This window comes from Simochromis diagramma, unplaced genomic scaffold (assembly GCF_900408965.1).
Source record: "Simochromis diagramma unplaced genomic scaffold, fSimDia1.1 OVJJ01000761.1, whole genome shotgun sequence".
Lineage (NCBI taxonomy): Eukaryota > Metazoa > Chordata > Actinopteri > Cichliformes > Cichlidae > Simochromis > Simochromis diagramma.
Genome location: NW_024387069.1, coordinates 95601 through 113329, shown reverse-complemented (window position 1 = coordinate 113329; position 17729 = coordinate 95601). Strand labels below are relative to the sequence as shown.

Here is a 17729-nt window from a genome sequence, read left to right as displayed (position 1 = left end):
AGGGTCTCCCATGGCAAATTGGTCCTGGGTGAGGGACCAGACAAAGAGCGATTCAGAAGACCCTTATGAAAAGAATATCGAGGGAACAGTTTACCCTGCCCGGGATAGGGTTACCGGGGCCCCGCCCTGGAGCCAGGCCCGGGGAGGGTGCCTGAGGGCGAGCGTCTGGTGGCCGGGCCTTAGTCCATGGGGCCCGGGCGGGCACAGCCCGAAGAGGAGACATGGGCCCATCCTCCCGCAGGCCCACCACCCGCAGGAGGCGCCATAGGGGTCGGGTGCATTGTGTGCCGGGTGGCGGCCAGGAGCGGAGGCCCTGGCGGACTGACCCCCGGCTGCCAAGACTGGCAATAGGGACATGGAATGTCACCTCTCTGGTGGGGAAGGAGCCTGAGTTAGTGCGTGAGGTTGAGAGGTACTGGCTAGATATAGTCGGGCTCACCTCTACGCATGGCTTGGGCTCTGGAACCAGTCTCCTGGAGAGGGGCTGGAGTCTGTCTCAGTCTGGAGTTGCCCCTGGTGAGAGGCGGCGGGCTGGGGTGGGTATTTTAATATCCCCTCGGCTTGCTGTCGGTACGTTGGGGTTTTTCCCGGTGGATGAGAGGGTTTGTTCCCTGCGCCTTAGGGTCGGGGAACGGGTCCTGACTGTCATCTGCGCTAATGCGCCGAGTGGCAGTTCGGAGTACCCAGCCTTCTTAGAGTCCCTGGGGGGGGGGGGTGCTCCACCTGGGAGACTGCTGGGAGACTTCAATGCTCACGTGGGTAACGACAGTGAGGCCTGGAGGGGCGTGATTGGGAGGAACGGCCTCCCTGATCTGAACCCGAGCGGTGCTTTGTTATTGGACTTCTGTGCTAATCACAGTTTGGCCGTAACGAACACCCTGTTCGAACATAAGAGTGTCCATAAGTGCACGTGGCACCAGGACGCTCTAGGCCGTAGGTCGATGATCGATTTTGTAATCGTATCACCAGACCTGCGACCATATGTTCTGGACACTCGGATAAAGAGAGGGGCTGAGCTGTCAACTGATCACCAGCTGGTGGTGAGTTGGACCAGGTGGTGGGGGAGGATGCTAGACAGACCTGGTGCACCTAAACGCGTAGTGAGGGTGTGCTGGGAACGTCTAGCAGAGGCCCCAGTCCGCGAGATCTTCAACGCACACCTCTGGCAGAGCTTCAACAGCATTCCGAGGGAGGCTGGGGACATTGAGTCCGAATGGACCATGTTCAGCTTCTCCATTGCCGAAGCTGCTGCATTGAGCTGCGGCCGCAAGGTGATTGGTGCCTGCCGTGGTGGTAATCCCCGAACCAAATGGTGGACACCAGAGGTGAAGGGAGCCACCAGGCTGAAGAAGGAGTCCTATCGGGCTTGGTTAGCCTGTGGGACTCCGGAGGCAGCCGACAGGTATCGACAGGCCAAGCGGAATGCGGCTCGGGCAGTGGCTGAAGTAAAAACTCGGGTGTGGGAAGAGTTCGGAGAGACCATGGAAAAAGACTTTCGGACTGCCTCGAAGAGATTCTGGCAAACCGTCAGGCGTCTCAGGAGGGGAAAGCGGTGCTCTACCTGCACTGTGTATAGTGCTGACGGAGCGCTGCGGACGTCGACTGAGAAAATTGTCAGGCGGTGGAAGGAATACTTCGAGGACCTCCTTAATCCCACTGACACGTCTTCCGAGGAGGAAGCAGAGTCTGGGGATGAGGGGAATGACCCGCCAATATCCGGGGGCGAGGTCACTGAGGCAGTTAAACAACTCCTTGGTGGCAGAGCCCCTGGTGTTGATGAGGTCCGCCCCAAGTTCCTGAAGGCTCTGGACGTTGTAGGGCTGCCCTGGTTGACACGCCTCTGCAATGTTGCGTGGAGATCAGGGGTATTACCTGTGGACTGGCAGACCGGGGTGGTGGTCCCCATCTTTAAGAAGGGGGACCGGAGGGTGTGTTCCAAATACAGGGGGATCACACTCCTCAGCCTCCCTGGGAAAGTCTATGCCAGGGTGCTGGAAAGGAGAGTTCGTCCGCTAGTCGAACCTCGGATACAGGAAGAACAATGCGGTTTTCATCCTGGTCGCGGAACACTGGACCAGCTCTTTATCCTCTCGAGGATACTTGAGGGTGCATGGGAGTTTGCCCAACCAGTCTACATGTGTTTTGTGGACTTGGAGAAGGCATTCGACCATGTCCCTTGGGGTGTCCTGTGGGAGGTGTTGCGAGAGTATGGGGTGTCTGGCCCATTGCTACGGGCCATTCGATCCCTATACAACCGTTGCAAGAGCTTGGTTCGCATTGCCAGCAATAAGTCGGACTCGTTCCTGGTGGGTGATGGGCTCCGCCAGGGCTGCCCTTTGTCTCCGGTTCTGTTCATAATTTTTATGGACAGGATTTCTAGGCGCAGCCAAGTGGCGGAGGGCTTTCGCTTTGGTGGCCTCAGAATCTCATCTCTGATTTTTGCGGATGATGTGGTTCTGTTGGCTTCATCGGGTGAGGGCCTCCAGCTCGCACTGGAACGGTTCGCAGCCGAGTGTGAAGCAGCAGGAATGAGGATCAGCACCTCCAAATCCGAGGCCATGGTTCTCAGCCGGAAAAGGGTGGAGTGCCCACTCCGGGTCGGGGATGAGTTCCTGCCCCAAGTGGAGGAGTTCAAGTATCTCGGGGTCTTGTTCGCGAGTGGTGGGAGAAGGGAGCCGGAGATCGACAGACGGATTGGGGCTGCACCTGCAGTAATGCGGACGCTGCACCGGTCCGTCTTGGTGAAGAGGGAGCTGAGTGTAAAAGCGAAGCTCTCAATTTACCGGTCGATCTACGTCCCTACCCTCACCTATGGCCACGAGCTGTGGGTAGTGACCGAAAGAACGAGATCGCAAATACAAGCGGCAGAAATGAGCTTCCTCCGAAGGGTGGCTGGCCTCTCCCTTAGAGATAGGGTGAGAAGTTCGGCCATCCGGGAGGGGCTCAGAGTAGAGCCGCTGCTGCTCCACATCAAAAGGAGCCAGCTGAGGTGGTTCGGGCATCTGACAAGGATGCCCCCTGGGCGCCTCCTGGGTGAGGTGTTCCAGGCATGTCCCACTGGGAGGAGGCCCCGGGGCAGACCCAGGACATGCTGGAGAGATTATATCTCTCGGCTGGCCTGGGAACGCCTTGGTGTTCCCCGGATAAGCTGGAGGAGGTGGCTGGGGAGAGGGAGGCCTCTTTGCTTAGGCTGCTGCCCCCACGACCCGGCCTCGGATAAAGCGGATGAAGATGGAGATATTTATTGTATATTTTTTGGTACATTTATAAACTTGAATGTAATTTTATGTCATTTTGTTTTTAACAGAATGAGGCTCAAATGTAAAACTGTTTTGCTGATAACTTATTACACATAAAGACTGATTCCCAGTCTCTTCCTGACGTGAGGATTACACTTTCATAATCTAACACTGGTATTAGACTGACACGCCGTGGTGGCCGTAACCCACAGACTGGGCACTGACTGGGAAATGGAAAGAGCTCAGTCAGTACAGAGCTAAAATATGTCTGCGTTTTAGTAACTACTAACTCTAAATCTACCCATACATGGTTCATTAGACCTGATCAAAGATACATTTTTCACCCATTTGAGGGAAAGTTGGGAAACAGCTTGGATTGCTTTGGGAAAAGCTTTTCTTGCAGACACCACAAAGAGAAACTATCAGCACTGGTGATAGAATTATAACGAGTGGTTTGATTAACTCAAGTATAATTGTTATTTGTTCTGTCATGACATCAGGAAGGGAGTATACGGTTGCACAGTCACTGCATTTACCATCGAACAATAAGGCATGTGTGTGAACTCTCCCCAAGAGGCCCATTGTAGATCACAGAAACATGATTAGACATAATACGTACAAGATGTTTATACTTCTTAAAGTAGGTATTAGCAGAAGGTGTTATAGTGGCTCTGGTATAGAACGTTTTCATATAAGCAGTCCAGCAGTTTCACTGATTTCTTCTTCAGCTTTTGACACTTTGGAGACTCCTTGTGGAGATCACACACACCTCAGGTTAATTTCACTTGAAAGAAATCTACTGTACCTTCAACTTGAGATCCAGTCAGTGAAGGGCCCCACTACTGATGCTCCTACCCAAGCACCAACCCCCCCCCCCCCCCCCCCAAGCAAGCATGCTTTTATCACCGGGATCAAATCCAGGCATGCCCTCAAACAGCCGTTAGTGCAATATCAGAATGTGCAGGAGAGCTCAGTGAGGTGGGCCGGCTCAGCCAAAAGCTTCTAACAACATTACCTGTGACCTCCTGAACATGCTATTCATCCAGAGAAGAAAAGCAATGGATGAAGATGACAGAGCAACATGACTTCTGAGGAATAGTCAAGGCAGCAATGCCAACTGCTGATGGTGTTCGTCTGTCCTGCCCAACACACACCTGTCACACACCTCCATCTTCGGATGCACGTATGTGCATCATCCCTTATTTCCCACACCAAAAACAGCAGTGTCATCATGACACTGTATCCAGTGACAGGGTGTGAGAAGTCATTATCTCCAGCACAAGGTGAACTTGTGTTCCACAGCACACAGAAAAATGCAGCGATGCAGTGAGATTGTATAGTGGAGGCATGCCATCAGGGATTGGATTTAAAGGTCAGCAGATATATACACTGCCCAAAGGAAGACTACAAGAGAGTATGTACTGATCTAGCAGGACATGAGGGAAAAGTCCAGCAGCTGAATGTGTGAATCCCAGACACATTAAGTGGGAAGCGAGCGTATTCAATCCCCGAGAGCAGCTTTACTCTCAGAAAACAATGCTGAGATGCAGGAGAGGCAGGCGAGCAGCACGAACAGCAGTTCAGTCAGGAAATCACTTTGTGACGTCTTAAACCTACGTTTTAGATCATCCAAAAGCTTAGTTTCCAATCGCATCCATTTCTAGGATGATGTTTAAGTCTAATTTTCATTAACACTGCTTTGCACCTCACCCTGCAGCAGAACTGATTCTTATCAGGCAATGGAGGTGGACTGCACTGCTGTTAGTGTGTGGATGGATAGGCTGGGGTTGGGGAGAAGGTGACAGACATGCTGCACTTCTTGATCCCCTTTACCTAGATCTGTCGTGTCAGTAAAGTTTTCTGCCAATAAAAACAGAGAATGAAAACATGAGAGTTGTAAGACAGAAAGACATGGCAGCAAGAAGGTTGCTTCAGAGGTGCACTTCAAAGTGTCCACGGGTTTGTTTCTACATGTGGTTGAGGTAACATGTTGCTCAATTAATATGATCTCACTGCCACTGGATGCAACACACACGTGAGGAGGTGCAGAAGAAGAAATTAGCTAGAAAACATAGAGGACAACAGTGTCTTAACTGTGAGCTGGTCAGTGAGAAATAATACTTATATGATTGTTACTACAGTCACCTTGAAGCTGTTGACTGAGGGTCAAATTGTTCGTTTCTTACACACAAAGAATGATTCCCAGTCTCCTCCTCCTCCTAATTATTCAGCACTGGTATTGGACTGGTAGTCTGCAGTAGGAGGTACCCAGAAATGGAAAGAGCTCCTCCCATACATCCCTGTTTGAAAGGCAACATCTTCAAGTCTCTGAGCAAGTGGCTAAAATGTAACCATAATAATAATGATCACAGCTCCTTCTCCAGATAACCTCATACTTTACTTTATTAGAGGACTGTGTTTATTTCCTCTCTTTGTTCATCTCTCTCTCTCACGCACACACACACACACACACACACACAGACGGACGCACGCACACACACAGACACACACAGACGCACACACAGACACACACACACACACAGACACACACACAGACAGACACACACACACACACACACAGACAGACAGACAGACAGACAGACAGACAGACACACACACACACACACACACACACACACACAGACACACACACACACAGACACACACACACACACAGACGCACACAGACACACACACACACAGACGCACACAGACGCACACAGACACACACACACAGACACACACACACACACACACACACACAGACACAGACACACAGACAGACAGACGCACACAGACACACAGACAGACACACACACAGACACACACATACACACAGACGCACACAGACACACACACACACAGACGCACACAGACGCACACAGACACACACACACAGACACACACACACATACACACACACACAGACACAGACACACAGACAGACAGACGCACACAGACACACAGACAGACACACACACAGACACACACACACACACACACACACACACACACCATTACTGCCAGTGTCAGCCCTCAGTCTTCTACTAGATGACTTTATGGTGTAAATTTGAAAATTCCTTCTGAACTCATTCACAGGCTTTTTAGAAAACCTGACCTCTGACCTTGAGTTGCCAGGATTTGAACTTGTCTGAGATTTTTAGTAGATGCACCTATGGTATCAATTTGAAATAAAATACTATTACATATTTTTCATGTTAGTTTTTGAAGTTGGCAGTTTGTCTTGTAATCGGAAGGTTGCCGGTTCGAGCCCCGGCTCGACAGTCTCGGTCGTTGTGTCCTTGGGTAAGATACTAACCCCATGTTTGCCTACTGGTGGTGGTCAGAGGGCCCGGTGGCGCCAGTGTCCGGCAGCCTCACCTCTGTCAGTGCGCCCCAGGGTGGCTGTGGCTACAATGTAGCTGCCGTCACCAGTGTGTGTGTGTGTGTGTGAATGGGTGTGTGACTGGGTGGATGACTGGATGTAGTGTTTTGGGGTCCTTAGGGACTAAGTAAAGCACTATGCAAATACAGGCCATTTACCATTTGAAGTCCCAGTGAAGGCATAAATGTCTGAAAGCATGTCCCACATACAGAGAGTTTAGGTTCAGTAATGCCCTAAAACATCAGGTAAAGAACTTGACTCACACTAGAGGAATAAGCAGACTTGTTGGGAACCATTCTGAGCTGTGCATTCACATATCTTTGGTAGTTACTAGTTAATTAAAAATGTCTGCGATTCCTAAACAGTTAATAAAATATTTTTGTTAAACCCTCAGTCAAATCTGGTTTGTGTTAGTGTAAATCCACTGTGGGGGAGTACAGAGACACAGAGACGAGTTCTGTCGCAGCCATGAAAATATCCACAGCTATCAGGACTGAAGTTAAAGGTGAAGGTTTTCTGGGCTTTTGAACCATTAACACTGAACAGTCCAGTTATAAAAGAGCTCGTACAAACACGAGTACAGTCAGGCACACATGCTCTTGCTTTTCTTTGTCAGTAACTGAGCAGATGTTCTGTAAACTCTGAACTGTGACATTAATGATGTGTTACAGTAATTATTCCAACTCATATATTTAGTGAATTCTGAATTTCCTTCCTTAGGCAAACAAATGCAAAGTGTTTTATAAGCATATCACAGCCTCACCTTCATTAGTGAAGTGTGGAGACTCCTCAGCATAGTCCTCCCCCTTTCCCACCTGAGTCAGTGCTGACAGGAAGAACTTGTAGCGGGAAGAACGGTCCGGCACGCGAAGGAAAAACTCTGTCACGTTAGGAAAGAACGTCTCCAGCTGGAAAGGACCCACCTTGGAACCATTGACTACACACACACACACACACACACATTGTCATTCAGCTTCGTTGATCATTTGAACGCTGCAATCATCATCTCAGTCGTATCCAGAGCAGTATTAGTTTCATGAATTTCACGTACATTTCTGTACAGTCACACTGGTGCTGTTCCAGAATGAGAACATTTGAATATTACTATTTCTACCTCATTACCATAATGGTCAATAAAGCTGATTTGTCAGAGGTCCATCCTGATTGGACATTGGTTCTATGTAGCACAGTTGTGCTTTCTGCAGACAGAGGCCTAACTTTCAACCTTTATTGTCACTAACAAACTGGTAACATGTTACCTTTATTGTCACTAACAAACTGGTAACATGTTACCTTTATTGTCACTAACAAACTGGTAACATGTTACAATCTCTCCCTGTTCCTCACACCTCGGTATTCACCACTCATCCAACGTGTGAAACCTGCTGTGAGGACAATTAAAGTGTGGCCAGAGGGGACAGACGCAGTGCTCCAGGAAAGATTTAAAAACACAGACTGGAATATGTTCACCCACACAGACCTGGACCAGTACGCCTCATCTGTACTGGATTACATCTCCAAAACCACAGACAGTGTCACCACCCAGAAACGGATCACCATGTACCCCAACCAGAAGCCTTGGATGAACCGGGATGTTCGTCTCCTCCTGAAGGCCCGCAACACTGCCTTTAGGTCAGGAGATGCACACGCCTACAGTACAGCCAGGGCTAATCTAAAGAAGGGCATCAAAAAAGCCAAACACCATTACAAAAAGAAGGTAGAAGAACACTTCTCCAACTCCAACCCCCGACGCATGTGGCAAGGACTCCAGACCATCACAGACTACAGGACCACCAAACCCTCCCCCGCATCCTCTGATGTCTCCTTCCTCAACGAGCTCAACAACTTTTATGCTCGTTTTGAGCGAGGGAACCCCACAACCACAACCAAAGCAGACATGACGCCAGACCACCAACCTCTGACTCTCTCCCCCACCGATGTAGGAGCGGTGCTGAGCAGGATCAATGTCCACAAGGCTGCAGGCCCTGATGGCATCCCCGGGCGTGTTCTCAGAGCGTGTTCTGGGGAGCTTGCAGGAGTGCTCACAGACATATTCAATCTGTCCTTGGCCCACGCTGTGGTACCGGCCTGCTTCAAATCCACCTTCATCGTCCCGATACCCAAAAACTCCAACCCATCTTGCCTCAATGATTACCGCCCAGTAGCACTCACCCCCATCATCACTAAGTGCTTAGAGCGACTGGTCCTAGCACACTTCAAATCCTGTCTCCCCCCCACCCTGGACCCCCACCAATTCGCATACCGCCAGAACAGGAGCACAGAGGATGCAGTCTCCATCGCAATGCACTCTGTCCTCTCACACCGGGACAACAACAACACCTACGCCAGAATGCTGTTTATAGACTTCAGTTCAGCATTCAATACAATCCACCCCTCACAACTCATCAGGAAACTGACAGACCTGGGCATCAGTTCCCTCATCTGCAAATGGTTACTGGACTTCCTGACCAACCGCCCCCAACATGTCCGGCTGGATAACCACTGCTCATCTACCATCACAATGAACACCGGTGTACCACAAGGCTGTGTGATGAGCCCTTTCCTCTACTCCCTCTTCACCCACGACTGCAGACCTGCTGATGGTTCCAACACCATCATTAAGTTTGCAGATGACACCACGGTGATTGGCCTCATCAGTGACAACGATGAGGCCGCCTACAGGGAGGAGGTGGATCGTCTGGCTGAGTGGTGCGACAGAAACAACCTGCTGCTTAACACCGAGAAGACCAAGGAGCTCATCGTGGACTACAGGAGGAATGCTGACCCACATCCACCCATCCACATTAAGGGGACGGCTGTGGAGCGTGTGAGCAGCTTCAAGTTCCTGGGAGTCCACATCTCCGAGGATCTCACCTGGACGACCAACTGCTCCAAGCTGGTCAAGAAGGCTCACCAGCGCCTCTTCTTCTTGAGGACTCTGAGGAAGAACCACCTGTCCTCAGACATCCTGGTGAACTTCTATCGCTGCACCATCGAGAGCATCCTGACCAACTGTATAACAGTCTGGTACGGGAACTGCTCTGCCTCGGACCGGAAGGCGTTGCAGAGGGTCGTGAAAACTGCCCAGCGCATCGCCGGAGCACCACTTCCTGCCATAAAAGACATCTACAGGAAGCGGTGTCTGAAAAGGGCTGGGAAAATCATCAAAGACCCCAGTCACCCATCACATGGACTCTTCACCCTCCTGCCCTCTGGGAGGCGCCACAGGAGCCTCCGGACTAAGACCACCAGGTACCGGAACAGCTTCTTCCCCACAGCTGTCAGACTCCTGAACTCTGCCTCCTGACATCTGACCCACGTTAAACTCATGGACTGAACATACACACACCCACAATGGACAACTGTACCCTCAAACACACAATAATAACATGGACTGAACCACCACTCACAACCACTAGCACTTTATATAGCCTCTGTAGAAACTATCTACACCCTCACTTATCTTAACTGCACTACTGTATAGCTCTGTGTAAATAATCATTCTGTACATTCGATAATCTTTAATCCTACAACTGTTTACAACTTGCATAGTTCCCATTTCTGTATAGCTGTATATCTCAGATTCTGTAAAGTTATTTATTTCATATTCTGTATAGTTTTTCATATTTATATCCTGTTCATATCCGTACATAGCTTGTACTCACTACAGCCTGTACATACTTATAGTTATAGAATATTCACAACATACTTCATACCGTGTACATTATAACATACCATAATAGACCCATTTCTGTAATATACTCACATATCTATATTATTGCTAATATATATTGTAATATATCTATATCACTAAAGCACTTCTGGATGGATGCAAACTGCATTTCGTTGCCCTGTACCTGTGCATGTGCAATGACAATAAAGTTGAATTCTATTCTATTCTATTCTATTCTATTCAATTTCAGTTTAAGCCCAAGTGACCAATCACACTGCTCCCTTAATGCATCTCTCTTGTAGACCTATGTGGTCCCAGTACTAACACTACAAAGCAAAGCACTAAACGTTAAAGGCCTGTAAAAACTCACAAGTCTACATTCAAGAGCTGAACAGCTGATGATGATTTCAACCATCAATAAAAGCGTTTTGGACATCCCCATCTTGGGTGTGTTTTTTAACTCCGATAATAAAAGATGACAAACTTGGCAAGCTGCTGTTTTATGAGATGCAATTATTCTGAATCATACCGAGTTTTCTAGCTTGACTCTAAATGGGCCCATCATTTACAAAATGGACAGGACAATGTATTGAACAAGATTTAAAACTCAAAACCTCCAACTCGTTAGGAAAACGTTTACTAAGGTTTAAATGAAGTGATAAACAGAGTGACGCTGCAGAGTCCATGCCTGCTGGCCTTTAGAAAAAATACAGCTTTAGGGAATGACAGAGTGACAACACAGCCATGCTTTACATATTGTACATGAGTTTGACAAACAAGATGAGTTCACCTGTTTGGTACTTGAGCTGGTATCCAGTCAGGATGCCATTGGGCTCCAGAGGTTTCGCCCATTCCAAGTGGATCGTGTCCAAACTTCTGCGATTAATCTTGAAGAACCTTGGAGCGTCTGGAACTACAATCACAACAAAAGAGAAAAAACAGTGTGCAATATAGTAGCTACATGCAGTTTAGACACATGTTTGGACTACACCAAGAAAAACTGCAGTGTGTGTTGTGTGTCTTAAAGCTTACATGCTTAGTCAGCATCATGGAACACAATGTTCAAGTTCTGACACAAGGTGAGTTCGTACCAGCTCAGTGTGCGTACTGGGCCATTGTAAGGTATGCAACGTCGACAACTACTTTATTCCTTTCTGCTCCACCGGATGCTCCAGCCTTTCACTTTTTCAGTCTACACAAAATTGTCTTTATAAAAATGACATATATCAGAGAGCTACCTCTGGGTCACAATAATATGATACCTCTACATCACATGCAATGGTGAAGTAATTATTTGATCCAGTGCTGAATTTGTATGTTTGCTTACTTTCAAAGAAATGAAGTCTCTAATTTTGATGGTAGTTTCATTTTAATGGAGAGAGACGATCGACCATGTCACTGAGTGTAACAAGAATCTGATCCCCAACAATCCTGCCAGAATTCTGATTGCCTGTGTTCCCATGTGGCCAGATTACAAACCTGATTTACTCAATCAAAGAAATTCCTCATCTGAGCTTGTTATCTGTAAGAAGCACAGCTGTCCACAGAATGAATTTCTTTTATTCCAGCCTCTCCACCACAATGGGAAAGACCAAAAAGCTGTGCAAGGTTTTAGACCTACACACGAGTGGAATGGGCTCCAAGACCATCAGTGAGAAGCTGTTGGTGTGACTGTTCGGAAAGAGAAGAAATATAAACTGACTATCAAATGCTCTAAATCTGAATTTGAGGACAGATTGAACCACAATCACCAAGAACACCATTGGTACAACACTACACCATAAAACAGGAGTGCCAAACATACGAGATCATTTACAGACTCGATGTACAGTTCAGTATTGACAGTGACATCACATGAAGTGTATATAAAGTGTGTTTGAATGGCAAAGATGCAGAAATGTGTGCATGTGGCACAGAGCCATGGCTCAGTGTCTGAGTGTGCTTGAAGCCGTTTATGATTCTGAACCACAAACAAGCTCAAACTTTGGACTTTGAACTGTTTTACTGATGAAAACCTCCATTATGGCCATTCATACTCCTCACAGTCATTAAACAATGAACAGTTAACCTGTTGAACCCCAATGCCTCCAATACCAGGGATGAGAGGGAGAACATCTGGTTTAACAGGATGTACTGCCAGATTTGTTACTTAAATATAGACATGTGGTGTCCACAGACACGTCAACAATCTCAGCTAAAAGCTCACAGAACCATTTCAACAACCACCAAAGAGCTAAAACAGCAAACGATTAGAGAGCAGCTAAGCAGATTCTTTAAAAAGATGTAAACACAAAGCGCGGATCTCCCTCAGGGACGTACATGGACTATGCTGAAAGGAGACATCTCACAGTTTCCGAGCTTCAGGTTTGGTCTGCGACCAAAATTCTTCACAAAGGTAAGACAAGCGGATTTTGTCTTCCCTTTGCTGTCTTGCTTCCACCATGATAAAATTGGACTTCCTGCACAGCTCTGTCTCTGGGTGTGCTTTGAGAGCAGTTTCCCATCATAAATCTCTATTTTCTGCCTTATTTGTTTCTTATTACACACTTATTACCACTCTATCGTTTCTTACAGTGCTGTCAGACACTGTCTTGTTTTTCTCCCAAGAAAGCCAAATTTCTGCTATTCAATACTGAACAGCAGAACATGAACTGAACTTCAACCCATTGTGGCATTAATGGGTTTTCTTGGAACACCCACCAGGTCCCCTTGCTCAAGAAGACACATGTACGAGCCTGTCTGGAGTTAACCAGTGAATCAGATCAGAATCAGAATCAGAATCAGAAAGGGGTTTATTGCCAAATGTTGAGCAGGTTTACAACATTAGGAAATTGCTGCGGTGCTTCAGTGCAAACATAGTGTCATAAATAGCACTTAAATAGACATGAAAAAATAAAAGTAGGAATAAGAATTAAAAGTGCTACGTAGAAAGATATATATATGATATATACATGAGTGCAGGTGGTGATCAGTGCCAAACATGGAATGATGCAGTGACACAGCGTAGGGTCATGTGTTAGTGGCGGGGACAGTCATATGGTTATTGTTCATGTGTCCAACAGCAGAGGGGAAGAAACTGTTCTTATGGCGAGAGGTTCTGGTGCGAATGGACCGGAGCCTCCTGCCTGAGGGGAGCAGGTCAAACAGACAGAACATCTAAAAGAACACCAAGCTATAGTCAAACACAGTGGTGTTTTTCTGGGTACACTGAGGGGCCAATGGATGGGACCATGTACCGTCAAATCTGTTCATTTATTTGAAAGATGACCTTACAAATTCAGCACAGGATCAAAGAATTATTTCCCCCTGTATAAACCTGTTATTTTTAGGGTGGGTGGACAGCATCCTCACCTCCTTCTTTGGTGGTAAATGCCACAGTGTTGCTGGGTTGACTCTCAAAGCGATTGTTGGCCACAACCATGAACATCTTGTAGTTCGAGTAGGGCGCCAGGTCACTGAGCATGCCAGATGGTTTGACCGTAGTGCTATAGAAACCTTTGACCTTCTTCTCCTTACTGACCACCAGACCTGGAACCTGACTAGACTCACGCCAGTAGTATAACTGGGAAGCAGAATGGGAAGAAAGGTGTTAATAGGCGAGACGTACAGGAGATTGGAGGACATTACACAAGAGAAATTATCCAAAATTGATCATGAAAGATAATTGGAAATTATGTATCGGAATAACAGGAGCGGGACCACGCCTCCAAACACGCTCCCTCCGGTTCTCATCTATATAGGTTCTCCCAGTTCTGCAAGCCGTGGTTCTCGTTTACGTGCCCCACCCTCCCTTCTTTAACTTCTTCTCTTCTAATTAGTGCACGGGGATCTGCCAGGCTGCCGTCGCCAGTCCCCTTCGAGGCCTTCCCCAAACCGCAGCTCAATTCGTGACCAAGCGTTCACCTTTACCTACTAAAACGCTGTCAAACCTAAAATGAGGACGTGGAATGATGCGTAATGTACCAACTCTGCAGTTTGTTCTCATTAGAAAAACCAAAGGCAGTCTTACTCTATACTCCTTGAACTCTCCCTGGACAGAGTTCAGGTCCACAGGGTTCCAGTGGATGATAACTTTGGTGCTGTCAACCTTTGATACCCGCAGGTCAGTGGGAGCATCAGTGGGCTCTGAACACATCCAAGTGGACACAATATGTGTGAACAGTCAGCAGTATTTTCAAAACAAATTCTCAGTTTGGTTTTCACTTTTCCTCAGTCTCCACATGGGTTGCTCTCATAAATGAAAAGCTGCTTCGTAGTCAGGATTTACTTACTGTCTTCTCCAGAGTATCCAATGACCAGGTTAGACTCTGGTCCTGCTCCAAACTCATTCCTGGCCTGGATTTTGATCTCATAAGGCACATAGATTTCTGTATTGTGGACCACATGTTTAGTTCCCACTGTGGTCAGGTTATTCCACTCCTCTTCAGCGTCTTTTCGTCTCCACCACACAATGTAGTGCAGGTTTGGACCATTTCTTTCCAGATCAAGGAGAGGCTAGAAAAGTCAACGGAGAGATGCGCCTGAATTTACACATATTGGCAGGACAAACGATGAGTTATACTTATCAAATTACATGTTATAACTGTTTGGTGGTTATATACATTTACTTAGACATGGGAAGTTTTGCATCTAACCTTACTGTACAAGGGGATAAATTCTGATTGGACACTTCCAAGCTTATTCCACAACATGTCGTGTTTATTTGTGAACATGTTGATACATTTCATCATATTTCTGTGCATTATTTTTGATTTATTTATCATCTTGTTTTTGGTCAACAAAAAGGAACGCTGTTAGATGAAGCAACATTTTATGGGGAAAGTTTTATCTTGATGCAAGGAAATGTGAGAAAGTTGTGCAGATTCATTTTGAAACTGTGAAACATCCATGCAAATGCATTAAATAAGGCAAAAAGACAGAGTCTGAACCAGTGTTAAGTTTGTTGGCTAATAATTTTTGTTAATAAAAAGAAGATGAAAATTATGATGAAATGTTTTGACACTTTTGTTGACCAACAAAACTCAGATGACAGGAGAGATCAGACCCAATCAGAATTAATCAGCTTGTGTAGAGAGCGGGACGACTTTTGATCTCCTTGGGCAGAAAAATTGATCTCACAAGCTGAGAGAAGATGTGAAGGAAAACACAACATTTTGTAAACTATACGGCACCCCGGCAAAAACATGACAAACTTTTAGTTAACTGAATTCACTTCAGATTAAGTCGACGACAATCTTATAATATTTAGTCGCCTAAAACAAGTTAGACGCCTAATTATGACTTAAACTAAAAAGACTGAAACTAAATCCAAATTTGCTGACAGAATTAAGACGGGTTTGTGCAAGTCTAACAAGCTGCAAAGACAATATTTGTTATGACCACCTTCACTGTTCAACTCTCTCAGGCAAGCTTTCTTTAGCTCGTCAGGCTTCTTGAAGGACACTGCAAAGCTCTCCTTTGGATGTTAGCGCCCTTTAGTTTGATTCTCTGATCCCATACAAATTCAATAATGTTGAGGTCCAGGTTCTGGTAAGGCACATGCATGACTGAAGGTGTTCCACTGTGGATCTCTTTCTATCCAGGTCCACACATTGGCTGTAAATGGTTCTTATATAGTGCTTTTCTGCTCCGCCTGAGCATTCAAAGTTCCCTGTGTTTAGTATCACTTTTGTACTGAAAAGCTGAGCTCTTTCACTGAGACCATTCTAATGAGGCTTATGCAAATCCTAGATTGATCAACATAAGGTCCATCTGTTTGGTCCTGTGTCAGCGCAACACTACATTTTTTCAAATCGTGTTTCTGTTGTAAATAGTGTTTTGGGCCTGCTGCTTTTACTCTTTTGTCCAGTTTTGTGAAATAGACACACTGCACATCACGCCAAGATGTGCCACGTTTTCAGCTAATATCAACTTGTTGAAGCAAAAATACTGTTTTATGTCTGGCATGCTGTTATCTTTGGCATTTTTCACTCTGCTAGTAACAAAATGCATAAAGATCCTATTTAACACTGCGGGGAACATGTGCCACCACGCAAAACGGTCCTAGCTGCACCTTTGCACACAGGACTTTGTGCTTTCGACTAACAGTGCTAACCACCAGCCTAAAACGTTTGTCATGGTCACCTGATTACACATCTGCATTCAGGTGACTGTCAGTTTCATTATGCTGTTAACATGTTCTCAGTGCAGACTACACTGTCTTACTAATTCATTCCCCATACGAGATGTCATCTTACCTCCCAGGTGATCTCCATATTGTCCTTTCTGGACCCCCAACCCCGTAGGCCTTTGGGAATGGCATCTGGTGCTTGTTTCAACATAACAGAGCGCACTGACATTAACCAGAGTCAGCAAAGCTTCACACTTATTCAACTGCAACTGTAAACCTTTAGTGAACATACGTTTCCAAAACATTGTAGCTAATTTGAGTACATGTAAACTAATAAGACTGACCAATTGAAACATCAGAGGTCAGATGATTGCATGCGATGCTCCTTACCAGCTCCAGTGGTCTTGTACCGGGGCGAGGGGCGGCTGGGATCACTCTGACCTACTGAGTTGATGGCGATGACCCTGAACTGGTAGTTGACAAAGGGAGCGAGCTGCAGGATGACAGAGTTGAGGTCTCCAGGGTAAGATGACAAGTTCTGCCACCTACCCGGCTCCCAGCGGTCCTCTTCAAACTGGACCAAGAACTCTGAGGAGAGACAGGACTAATGAGAAAAACCAAAACAGGAAAACCTGCTGCAGGTCTGTGAGTCCATGTGTTCTGGAAGCATGCCATGTCCCATCCATTTGTCCACTTCAGCTTGTTCAAAGATCCAGTATACATTTTACAACCTTTCAGTATCCACATGGATTATAATTTACCCAAATCCTTCAGTAATAGGATTTTGAGTTTAGCATCCATTCAGAATCAAGTCTCAACTATGGTGACCTGAAACTAACTAGGCTACTTTTGCTTACACAGTCTCCCCAACAGGATCAGTTTTTGAGAAAATAACACAGTCCTGTCAGGATCCAGGTTGATGTGTGCCTACTTACCTGTGATGGGGCTCCTGTGCTCTTTTCCAGGGATCCAGGTGAGGCGAACGCTGCGTGCTGCTGGGTCTGACAAATCCAGATCCATGGGGGGGTCTGGACGGGCTGAAGAAAGACAAGACACGGCTTTGCTTGTGTCAGACACACAGAAACATGCATGCATTTGTAGACATGTTGAAGAACCTTTTTTCATCTAAAACAAATGACTCATTGGGAGCAGTGCAGAGAGTCTCCTCTCAGCACGGACACATAACACTCTCATCATAAAGGGTTCATACAAATAGTAAGACAAAGAGACACTAGTTTAAAAACAACAAGCACATAACAAATTAAAAACAGGACAGAGACAAACAGTAGATAACATAAAACTTCCAACTGAGCTGTGTGTTAC

General features: G+C 46.5%; 1 protein-coding gene across 19 annotated transcripts in view; it reads right to left on the bottom strand.

The window, feature by feature from the left end:
* Window positions 1-17729, bottom strand: part of nfasca (neurofascin homolog (chicken) a) — a 118046-nt gene that overhangs the window by 24644 nt on the left and 75673 nt on the right. For 16 of the 19 annotated variants that reach the window (XR_005697800.1, XR_005697801.1, XR_005697802.1 and 13 more), the window contains 9 exons: window positions 17342-17443; window positions 16797-16994; window positions 16534-16604; window positions 14569-14791; window positions 14307-14422; window positions 13649-13859; window positions 11088-11210; window positions 7388-7561; window positions 5073-5099 (listed from right to left, as the gene is read on the bottom strand). Coding sequence is in view for 16 of the 19 variants with exons in the window: in XM_040045303.1 (XP_039901237.1) it covers window positions 5073-5099; window positions 7388-7561; window positions 11088-11210; window positions 13649-13859; window positions 14307-14422; window positions 14569-14791; window positions 16534-16604; window positions 16797-16994; window positions 17342-17443 (1245 nt within the window). In the remaining 3 variants the exon portion in view is untranslated. The remainder of the gene's footprint in view (window positions 1-5072; window positions 5100-7387; window positions 7562-11087; window positions 11211-13648; window positions 13860-14306; window positions 14423-14568; window positions 14792-16533; window positions 16605-16796; window positions 16995-17341; window positions 17444-17729) is intronic. The other 3 variants (XM_040045311.1, XM_040045313.1, XM_040045312.1) reach the window with 1 other exon arrangement.